The sequence below is a fragment of the Lissotriton vulgaris genome, chromosome 10 (assembly GCF_964263255.1).
Source record: "Lissotriton vulgaris chromosome 10, aLisVul1.2, whole genome shotgun sequence".
NCBI lineage: Eukaryota > Metazoa > Chordata > Amphibia > Caudata > Salamandridae > Lissotriton > Lissotriton vulgaris.
Window position 1 is genome coordinate 91,968,431 of NC_141698.1, and position 12,062 is coordinate 91,980,492.

At 43.0% G+C, this 12,062-nt stretch overlaps 1 protein-coding gene across 1 annotated transcript in view; it reads right to left on the minus strand.

Moving 5' to 3' along the window:
* The window catches only part of BAIAP3 (BAI1 associated protein 3), a 564,909-nt gene extending 561,020 nt beyond the window's left edge, over nucleotides 1-3,889 (minus strand). Inside the window, exon 1 of the mRNA XM_086940582.1 lies at nucleotides 3,759-3,889. Within this exon, the coding sequence (XP_086796708.1) occupies nucleotides 3,759-3,889 (131 nt within the window). The remainder of the gene's footprint in view (nucleotides 1-3,758) is intronic.
* Nucleotides 3,890-12,062: the final 8,173 nt, after the last annotated feature.

Here is a 12,062-nt window from a genome sequence, read left to right on the forward strand (position 1 = left end):
ATATACTCATGCACACAGTCAACTGTCCATACAGCTGTTTCTACATGCACTTTTGAACCCATACACCTAGGGAATCAACTGCTCACACATCTATGCACAGAGTTATACACCTCCCAGCCACCCACACACATACTCAGTCTCCCATACAAATACTTGGGCAACCATTCAATAACCCATATAGTTACTGATATAGCTACTGATTTAAACATGCAGCAGTTTACAGAAGAACATAAATAATGATTGCCAAATTAAGACACTTTAATCACTAACCCATGCACTCAGTGAGACACATTTAATCATTCTCTCATACAGTCAGTCATGCACCTACTAAATCCTTCATCCAGACACTTATACATCCACTCATTCTTCAATATGTAAGACATATTTTAACTTTACAGAAACATACAGTCACTGGGTGTTGTCATCAGTGATGTCATCAGTGATGTCATTTGAGATGTCATCAGTGATGTCATCAGTGATGTCACTGACCATGTCATGAATGATGTAATATGTGACATCATTAGCAGTGGATTGCGGGTCCGCGATATATAGTTAGTGCAACTAACTATATATGGAATTTCAATGGTTTTGTGCAAATAAAATAAGGTTTTTTAAATGCTAATCCCTAACTATATATGGTCTATAACCTATGGTTTTTTCAGTGAATATATATATATATATATATATACATATATATATATATATATAACATTTTCAATCCTGCTCAGACACGTAGAAGCAGGCACCGCCACCGTGGCTATTTCAACACCAAACGTTTATTTGCAAGGAAGCCCTGACGTGTTTCAGCAGATTCACCGCCTTGCTCACAACATCGGGCGCAATTGAGCAACTTAAATATATGCTGCATCACCCTCCTTGGTTGACACAGCAACCCAGGGAGTCTTATAAACATAAAAGATAAACGGTTATTGTTATAAAACCACAAAAAACTGTAAAGCAAAACATATAAATACTTGTGCATTGGTCTTGTAAATGTTGCAAAAATTATAATATTCGATCATGAATAAGCAAAAAAACTAAAGTGAAGACATACTTATAGTGGCTGTGAAACATCCGAACTATAAAGGATAAATATTCCTTGGTTTTGATCGGTATTTGCCCGTAGGCTGGGAAAATTAAGTTTAGCATCCACAGTTCAAGAAGGGGTCATATTGGAATTAACAACATGTAAAAAAGAAGAATTGCCAAACTTGGTGGTATGGCCAATGTCTAAATACATTCAGTTAATGGTCAAGAAACCCACACATAAGTCAATTAAATTCAAATAATTTAAATTAGAATAAATCAAAATAGATTAGAGTCTCTCTCTCTCTCTATCTATCTAAATATATATATATATATATATATATATATATATATATATATATATATATATATATACTACTATTATAAAGCGAGAACTGTGAACCTTTGAGGCTGGTAAACTCGGGAACCACAGCGCCAATCCAAACACCCAATACATCATTGGAATTGTCAGGGTCTGCAGAGTGACATAGGCTATATACCACAAAAAAATATACGTTCCTTAAAAAATATACGTTCCAAAAAAAAGTAGTCCCTTGGAAGTAGCGACGGCCGTGTGCGCTAACGACATGTGTGCTGACATCATCAGGACCGCTTGGAGGAGCGGCGGACAGGAGTGCGGGGAGGAGCTGTGAACTTTGGCGGACTGGAGCGGGCTGAGGTAGGTCAAGCAAGGGGAGAAGCGGTTAACTTAGAAGCGCGGGGAGGAGCGGTAAACTTTGGCGGACTGGAACGGGCTGTTTGGAGCAAGGGGAGGAGCGGTAAAGTTTGGCGGACTGCCTGCGCGAAACCTGATTGCCCCCGGACAACGTCGGGGCGGGCTGCTAGTATATATATATGTATGTATATGTAAACTAAGCATGGGCGAATTTTGCGAATCTCGCGTTCGCGAATTTTGCAGATTTGCGAACTCGCAATCCGCAAAATCCGCGAATTCTCGCAAATTTGCGGATTTTTTTTTTTTTGTGTTTGCGCGGGTTTCTGCCAGTTCGCGAGGGTTTTGTACGATTTCGCAAATTGCGAACTTACCTGTCGGGTCGCAAGTTTCGCGAACTTGTTGTTTCTACGTGTCCAGCCTGTTTGGGACACTCTTCTTCATCACTGCCACTCTCTGTCACCACTGCCACTCTCTGACTACTCATGCCACCCTCTGGCCCACCCATGCCACCCTCTGTTTCATCACAGCACCCTCTGGTTGTCCAGGCAGTGTACATTATTGTGGCAATGCAAGCACACCTTCCCTGCCTCAAGTGACCTGAATTAATTTGGGGCTGATTAATGTGTCACAGAATATTTTTTTAGCTGGCACCTGCTTCCTTAGTGCTTCCTGATTAGTGATCTTTTGCACTTGCTAAGTGCTTTCATTGTTGCAAAATTAGTTACAACACCTGCCCTGCCCCAACTGACAATAATGAATTAGGGGCTGATTAATGGATTTGAACTTCCAGCCTGGCTCCTGCTTGTCTCCCTTAGCTGTAATTCAGGACCTTTGTGGCATATGTGTAACTATTCTGAGGTTCAGAGCAGGGTCACATAATAGTTGCAACTGGCAACTGAACTCTGGAGGGGCCCCTCAGGAAGCACTACAGGAAATGGCTACTAATGATGAGCCTGAACTTTTGAACCTGGTAAGTAGTTTCAGTTTTGCTAAGATCGTATTTCTGCAATTTTGCACTTATTCGCGGGGCGCAAAGTTGTACTGGGAAGCCGCGAACTCACGCGAACAGTGCGAGCAGTGCGAGCAAAATCCGATGCTCGCGGATTTGCGGATTTTGCGGGAGATTCGCGAATCTCGCGGATTGCGAATTTACCGAAAATCCGCAAAATCCGCGAGCGAAACGGATTTTCCGCCCATGCTTAATGTAAACCATTCCTGCTATTGTTTAACCAGCATTGCCACTTTACTTAAACATTTTATTGTGTTTGTTAAACTCGTATTGTATCAGCTACGTGTGTTGCTCTTTACTGTGTGTCCTTATTGATATTGCTTGGGGTGGTTGCCAGCAACCGGTCCAGCACACAAGGTTCCCTTACGACGTCATGCTAAATTGGTGAGCAAGGGCCCAATGGATAGACAATTTGTACTGTAAGTCACTGAAAACAGGTCAAAAGTTGAGAAAGGTAGGTGTAAATTATGAGTTTCACTATGATCGATTTAAAAAATGCAGCCAGTCTCTAACCGATCAGGTATGTGAATTGTGTGCTTTTGTAATTGCTGGCCTGTGTGCACAAAACCATATGTTTGATTGTGCCTGTGTGCATGGGTGCAGACAAATGTCGTCCATTTGCTAAAATGCATGCATATGCATAAATGCCCTGTTCAAAAGCAGAGAAATATTTGGTTTTGCCGATGCTTCTTATAATATTCCAAAATGTCATTCTAAAGTGAGCCACGTTATTTCCGAAGAAACAATAGAGAGACATGGCCCTGTACTTAAAGTCAAATGGAATCGAATAAAGGCATCCCATGGGAACCTACGAATTCTTGACATGTGACTATGCTGACATCTCACGTTTTTCAGGTCGACAGACTAGCATTTCCCACCTTTAAAACCGCCTATAACATGAATGACAAAAGGAAACATAAATACAAACTTTGGTCTAAATCCCAAATGAATTCAGCAGCAGAATAAGGAACATGTTTTCTAAGAGGCAGTTTCTGACTGGGCAGGTGTCAGCAGGTTTCCTGATGACAGCCCCTCTTCCACACCTACCTGACAGCGCCTGTCACCCTGCTGGTCTCTGGAGAGGAGAGGCCGGGCTCTGCGTCTGCTTTCCTGCGCAGTGATTGCCTGTTCTGCACCTGTCTCAGCACACTGCTTTTTATCTCCAGCAGCGTCGACATGGTGATTAGCCTGTAGAAAGGGAAACAGAACGCAAAGGAATTCAGTGCATTCACCCGGCCCGGTGCCCTGTGCATGTCTTCAACGTTCTAGCCAATTAGTGCATGTTCAATAAATGAGAACCAGCAAAAGTTTAATTTACTGCTTAATGGCGACGGATCGTTGTGTTTTGCAGGGAAAGAAGAGCTCAAGGAACTTTTGTATTTGAGTTCAGCTGGGTTCCCAGGTACTTGATCACAATGATATTGCCAAGTGTGCACCTGCATGTTTACACCTTCGCATAAATGCAGCAGAGTAAGCATATTAGGACTTTACATACTTTTCTTAACCCCTTCGCTGTGGGGGTTTTTCACCTCCTGTGCGGGGGGGTGGGGAGGGGGGCCGCGCACGGTGCCGCCATGCTGTTGACGAGCTCAGCTCGTCATGAGGCACAGCGGAGCTGCACTCATGATGAGCTGAGCTCGTCACGGCCACACCCGTTTTTTTAACTTTCAGCACAGCGGGGAAATTATCCCCGCGTGCGAACGTTCCAACGGCCGTGACAAGCTCGGCTCGTCATGAGTGCAGCTCAACCGTGCCTCATGACGAGCTGAACTCGTCATTAGCACGCAACGGGTTAAAGTGCTCCGTGAAGCAGTGGCGGTCGCCACCTACACAAAGATGAGAGGTGGGGGGAGTGGGTGTGGGAGGGGGAAGGGAGCACAGGGGGGAGCGCGGGATGGGACGCGGAGGGTGACGGTGGAGTGATTACAATAATATATATATTTTTTTTAAATTTACGCTTATCTACTGCCGGCTGCCTCCCATGTCACAACTCAGTGCTGGGACTTCCTTGTCCCAGCAGACACACTGTGACTACGCCACAGACTTCCTGTCCAATCCCAGCACGGGGATTGGCCTGAGCAGGCTTAAAAGACAGGTCAGGGAGTCTGTGAGGTTTCTCTAACCCGGCTGTTCAATACATCTGGGTTAGAGAACCCTAAGTGCGCATGTGTGTTTTGGTTGGCCTGAGATGGCTGGCCAAAAACACATGAGCACTTAGGGAGTGCACCCAGCACTTCTCTTCCCCATCCCATGCCTTGGCCCCGCCCATCACTGTACACACTGGCTGAGCCAGCGGCTTAAAAATAAAACGATATATTGAAATATTGTTTTGTGTTTTTTGCTGCTGTTTCTGAGCCAGTAGGGCGATGCTACTCCCCTGCCTGGAAGTTTGTGACAGTAGGCTCGTTTCCATGAATGCCTCTGAATAAGGTCTTAGTTATGTCTATTGAAAGGCCTTTCCACATGCATCCTTGTATATTTTGTACCATCGTGTGCAGGGAAAATGTAATCGAATTTTTTAACCTAAGACCTTACTATTGAAGGGATGTTCTCTTCTCATTGCTACCATTAAATAAGACTTACGTACTCCCTTTACAAAAGTAAAATTATGTTTCCAGAGTGAAAATGGAGCAGATTTTTTTTTTTAAATATCTACAATCCCTTGAATTTGTGGGTGAAGAACGATCTTGCCCCATGACGCCCATTCCCACCATTGAAGGATGATTTACTCGTGCAGTATTTAGCGGCGCGTTGCTGTAGAGTAATTACGTTAAAATTCTGCAAAAGTAAGTACTGGTTGCAGCATCCGCCAATCTTCATCTGTCATGTCCTGACATGATGCCACTGTGATCTGCAACACTCTATGCATTGGCATAGAGTGTTGAAGAGCACAGTGGCATAGAGTGCAGTGGGGTTGAGGGCAGTGGCATTGAATTCAGTGGCATACAATGCAGTGTCTTAGAATGTAGTGGGATAGATTAGAGTGGTGCAGAGTGGAGTGGCGCAAAGTAGAGCGGTAGAGTGGCATAGAGTAGAGTGGCTCAGAGTAGAGTAGCATTGAGTGCAGTGGTGTAGAGAACAGGGGCATAGAGTTGATGATGCAGAGGGCAGTGGCACAGAGCAGACTTGAGTGGCATAGAGTGCAGTGGCATAGCGTGCCGTGGTGTAGACTGGTGCTGAGTAGAGTCACATAGAGTTGTGCAGACTAGTGTTGAGTGGCATAGAGTGCAGTAGCATAGAGTGCAGTGGCATAGAGTGTAGTAGTGCAGAATAGAGTGACATATACTTCAGTGGCAGAGAGTGCAGTGTTGCAGAGTAGAGTGTCTGAGTGCAGTGGTGTAGAGTGGAGAAGAGTGGCGTAGAGTGAAGTTGTGCATAGTAGATTAGTGTGGCCTAGACTGGTGTGGAGTAGAGTGCAGGGGCTAAGAGTACAATGAAGTACAGTGGCGAAGAGTGCATTGGCATAGAGTAGAGTGGTACAGGGTAGAGTAAAGAGGCGTAGTGTGAAGTGGCACAGAGTGCAGTGGCACAGAGTGGAGTGGTGCAGAGTAGAGGGCATTGGTGTTGACTGGTGCTGAATAGAGTGTAGGGGCTTATCATAGAGCGGAGTATGCATGGTAGGCACTCATTACAGACAGCACATTTGCAATGGAAATGACCATTTCATTTGCACAGACGTACAGTTTTACTAATAAAACTATACAGTGCATAAATTAAAATGTTTAGAAATTACATCACCTAGTGTAATGATTTGTTCGGATCATATTAAAGTATTTGATTCCAACACTCTTCAGAAATAACTTCATTTGTGTTCCTAATTTTGATATATTCTGTAGTACCTACACAGTTCATTTAAATTGTGTTGTGTGCACGCTTTTCTACCCTCAATATCCAGCAAGATTGTCACATAAATCCTCTTACTGTGCAGTCAGAGAAAGAAAAGTAAGCAAGTGCCCCTGGAAGACAGCGTCTGACATTTGACATGTGACAAGAACAAGATTTAACAGCCTGTTTACAGAAGGATGTTCATAGAAGAATACAGGTAACATGCTTCAGGCAATGGGAGGGACAAAGTGAACCTGGAGTGCATAAAGCAAATAAAGTCAGCAGATAGAAAGCCAGAAAATGTTAGTTACAAACCACAAAGCCAATGGTAATCAACAGCATTACTAGGTAAACTTTCTGAAAGTCCCCAAGATGTCTTTAGTAAACCAGATAGCTGCGCTGTCTGGTCAGCTGCGACCTCAAAACTGGCTTTAAAGGAGCTCAACCTCTCTCTGAATATCTCCAAAAGACCATAGGTGCCAATCATTCTGCCACCTAGTTTTGATAATCCTATGGTATCACAGCCCGCGAGCTGTTGAATTCATAAACTAGGCTCAGCGTTTTACCGAACCACAGTAGAGTTTCTTTAGTTAATTTATTCTTCGAGCCAATTCCTTCAAGGATTCACATATCCATCCTTATCACTCTATGAGTGCCAAGGGAAAAGGGAGATTCTTGTTTGCCCCCAAAGATGCAGTGGCCATGTATCATTCATTTGCCACTTTTTAGTCACAAATGTGAGGTCCGACTCTGTGTCTTGTAGCTGGTCCTTAATTATGATTAGGTGGCTGCTCATCTGTGTTTCTTGTCTGGTTAAAAAAGGTTAAATTAGCTAGAAGTAGACAAGTCACCCTTTCCTAGGGAAGGTTGTTAAAAATATATCGCTAGTAAAGTCATATGTGATGCAGTCTATGGTGTCACGCGTGGTTGTGAACAATACAGAGTGGTGGTGATTATGGTTTAGCTGACAAATGTATATGTTTTTCGGAATATGGGTTATATTTTTACAATACTGTAATCTAAAGTATCTGCTAAGAATGTATACATTTTGTGTGACGAACTTGGGCAAATCATAATTACGAACCTATAGGGAACATGGACCACCGACTTTGACAGTGAACATTGTCATTCGATGTGCCTAGTTTACTAGAGGCAGGACCAGTGTGTCCAAGTCAAATGTGTACAGTGTGCACACACAAGGTGCACCCAACACCCAGCAGCCATGAAACTATCAAGCCACTGTAAACAATCATAGCTTGTAATGAATATGAGGACATGAACTGTAAAAGGTCAAAGTCACATGTACTTAATAAATTGGTTTGAAGTCAACAAGTCAAAGAATAATATAGATTTGCAATGTGCTTCCTGTGTCACTAGGATGCATTGATTTCCCATGTTTATATTCTGGGGAAAAGGGCAATGTGTGGGAAGCACATTGTTAAACTACATTATAATTGCATTGTTGACATCAGTACAATACCTGAAGCCCAATTAGTAAAACAATATAACGGTACAGCCATTGAATTTCACTTGAACAGAGTTGCCACCTTCATTGACTATCAGGCGACAACTTTGCCTTGCTTTTGATTAGCTGCTGGAGTGCTTAGCCCTATAACCAACGGCGTCTCCTCCACAATGGCAGAGGACTGTTGCCCTACTGCCTGGCACAGAACAATAAATGAAAAATAAAACGATGTTCTAGCATCATTGAATTTTTCATTTGCCGGCTCTGAGCTGGTGCTGTAGGGAGGGGCGGGGCCAAGGAATGGGAGGGGAGTGCTATGTGCACTCCCGAAGTGCGCATATGCGTTTTGCCGGCCGTCCAAAACATACATGCGCACTTAGGTTTCTCCAGCCTGGCTGCATTGAACAGACGGGCTGGAGAAACCCCAAAGACTCCCTAGTCTGAGTGGAGCGTCTTTCCTGACCATTCAGGCCAATCCTTGACCTGCTCTGCAGCACAGGGATTGGATGGGACTCTGTCCCAGGGGCTGCTGGGACCTGGAAGAGGAGAGGAGGCACGATGTGGGAGGCGGTCGGGGCTTCAGGTAAGTTCTTTTTTAAAATATATTATTACTACTCGCCCTGCGATCCCTCCTGCGTTCCCTCTACCCGCCCACCACCCTTTGTTTGGGGAGGCCATCATTGCCTAGAACTAACATGTTTGACCTGCTGAAAAAGTCTCTGCACACTCCATGTCACAGCTATCAATGTGTACAAGACACACAGAAGAGGACAGGGTACGCAAAATCTAGTAACATTGTAGACTCTCTAACTAGACAAGCATTCACCTATGTGATTAATAATAAGTTGTTTTTTGTAATAAGTTGTAACTTGATGAATAATTGTGCAATATAAGTTACTGAAACTTAAAAACTGTTTGTTTACTGCATTTCCAGTTGTTTCTAACTGTGAGATTTTGTATGTGCTCTGCATCTATGAATACCTCTTTAAAATAAAGAATTGTAGAGGAGGATGAGTGAGTTAAATGAGACAGGAGAACAATTTTGGGAGATTAGCATACTCTTTCCTAAACCTACACTTGACAGCACACATTTCCTACACAATCTGTCAGTTCTCCCTGAAGCCAGAACACAGAAACGTATGAACCCAGTTGTCTGTAGAATTAAAAAAGTAAAACTATTAATTAAAGAAAACAGCAGATGTGTAAAGTTAAGTGCTCTGAAGGCAGTTTTAGATAGGACAAACTTGACCTGAAGGTAGTTGAGCTGTTTGCATGAACACCCCTTACATTACGCAAGGACACATTCATTTTAGGTTTATCTCCTTTTTTAAATCAGTGATTCATTTGTAAAATAAAAACTTCAGGAGCTCTCCTCAGGAGGCAGGGCTAACAGGAGAAATGTGCTGGTGCAAACTGCCTCCTGACTAGAACTCCGGTACTTATTATTCTGGAGAGGACTTGGCCTACTGGCTAGAGCTGCCGATTTCAGAGCTGGGGAACCAGGTTCGAGTCTTGGCGTGGCTCAACATCCTGTGATTCTGGGGAAAATCGTGCAGCTTCCAAATGAGTGTGAACTTAATTGGTGCTATAAGCGCAGGTGCTGAGGATTAGGAGCCAATGCTGAGCACCGGAAAGCACCGGCTCAAATTAAGCAATGATTTGAGTAATACTTTTAGGGAAACTGTAGGCAATTGGCGTCAGAATGAAGTTACATTTGAGAGGATAAGAAGAACCAGTACAATGAAAAAAAGAACGAAAACCGTTAGTCTCAATAATGTCTCCTTTGACACCCTTTCCATCCGGTCGGCTTTTAACTCTAGTTAAAGTACAAAGGAAAAAAAGACATCCTTGCAACATGGCTATATATTTTCTGTTATAAATGAATATTATAGCTGGTTTCACACGTTAGAAGATGTTAATATATTGTGTATGAGTTGATTCATTCAAATATTTTATTGCATTGTGCTTATATAAATGAAAAAAATACTTAAAAATAAAAAAGCTAGCAGCTTCAGTTTAACGTAACAGCGCAGGATACCACTACACAGGTTTTCTTTCTGTCGTCACAAAACTCTGAATCACAGCTGAAGTGCTGTGATGACACAACAGAGGGACCTATCATTTAAGCACTTGTCTCGGTGCTCCAGCAACATTCACTGCAAAACAAGCAAAAAGGGAGATAGCATGGGTAAATCTGAGGGGCGGCTCTTCCGCAATGGCGGAGGAGCACTGCCCCACTGGTTCAGAGCCAACAGCAAAAAAAAATAACAATATTTCATTATTGTTTTATTTTTAAGCAGCTGCTTAAATTACCTAAAAATTGCATCATTCGACCAATCTGCACAACGTAAGATATCTCGCAAAGCACTTCCAAGTAAAACACTCTTTGAAGCCGAAGCCCCTCTTACTTAATGAACCCCAAACATTCTTACATCTACACTTGCACATTTCATAACCTCCTTCACCCAACAAGCCAAAGTGGTTGATGAAGCCGCTTTATGAGGACTCTTAACGAAATAAGCAACTGTTTTTCACCAACAGCCCTCAAAGATGCTGTCCTCTTCTCATTTTCCTTCACACCACGTATCACACGCCAATTCACTCTCTCAAAAAAGAACTGATAAAAAATGGTATTAGAATTTGTCTTGGTTCTCCTAGTTAGATGGAAACACACTCCCTCAGGTGAAAAAATCCTACTAGAAACATCCAATGCCCTTACATCCAATAATCTCCAACTAGAAACCAAACACAAAAACATAGTCTACTTAAAAGACAAAATCTTCAAACTTAAACAATCATAAGTTTCCAACCCATCTAAATACTGTAAAACTAATGACACATCCCAAACTGAATTATACCTAGTTACAGGAGGTTTTGAAATCCTAATACTCCTAAGAACCCTTCTTACTAGCAAATCTTGACCGACCGAAACCCCATTAATCGCCGCATGTCCTGCTGCTATAGCAGACCTATATCCATTAATTGTTTTGTAAGACAAACCCTTTTCAAAAAGACGAGACAGTTAACAACTTCAACTACATCAACTGAAACGGGATCAAACCCCCCCTCCACGCACCGCAATACCCATTTCTGCCATTCCAATCTATACATTTTCCTTGTACCTGGTGCCCAGGGGTCCTTAATAAGACTTGTAGCCACCTGTGAAAGACCAGGCACTTCCCACACTCGCCTGAAATTTTCCATGCCACTAGTCTCATTTGACCTGATGTCACCAATTCGTGCCTGTCTCTCCCCAAGGATTTATTAAAATATCCTGAAACACAGGAAGTAGAATTGGAAAGTCTATCGACATTTCTAGTAGAACTGGATACCAAACCTGATGTTTCCAAAGAGGAGTCACCAAACCTAATGTCTCTTTCAACGTCCTCAAAACTCCTGTCACCCGAGTAATCATTGAAAACGGAGAGAAAGCATAAGGTCTGAGTCCCTTCCAATTCTGGTGAAATGCATCCAATCCCAGAGCATCTGGATCCGGATGCCAACTGAAAAACCTTGGTTACTGAGCATTTATTCTGTTCGCAAATAGATCCACATTGCAAGGGCCCTACACTGTCATCAGAGCCTGAAAGAACTGACTGTCCAACTTTCAATCACTCGAATCCCTGTAGTTCCTTGACTACCAGCCTGCCTCTACATTCTTCAGCCCTGGAATATGTTCAGCTTGAACGACATTTTCCCTTTGTAGATACTAATCCCGGAAAACCTTTGCTAGAATCGGATGATCCTTTGATTTCGGCCCTCCCAACACATATCTAACAGCTGACACATTGTAATTTTCAATAACACTGAACACTTTCCTTTGTCCTTTGTAAAACTCTCTATTGCAAAAGACCCCGCTAACAGCTTCAAACATTTTATATGAAGCTTCCTTTCCTCCTCCAACCATATTCCACCTGTTGACACTGAACCACATTTGGCTCCCCATCCTTCCAAACATGCGTCTGATTCTATTACCAACTCTGGACACTCCTCAAATATGGCTATGCCATTCCAAGTCTCCATGTTCTTTAACTACCAAGTCAACTCCTCCCTGCTCGCCT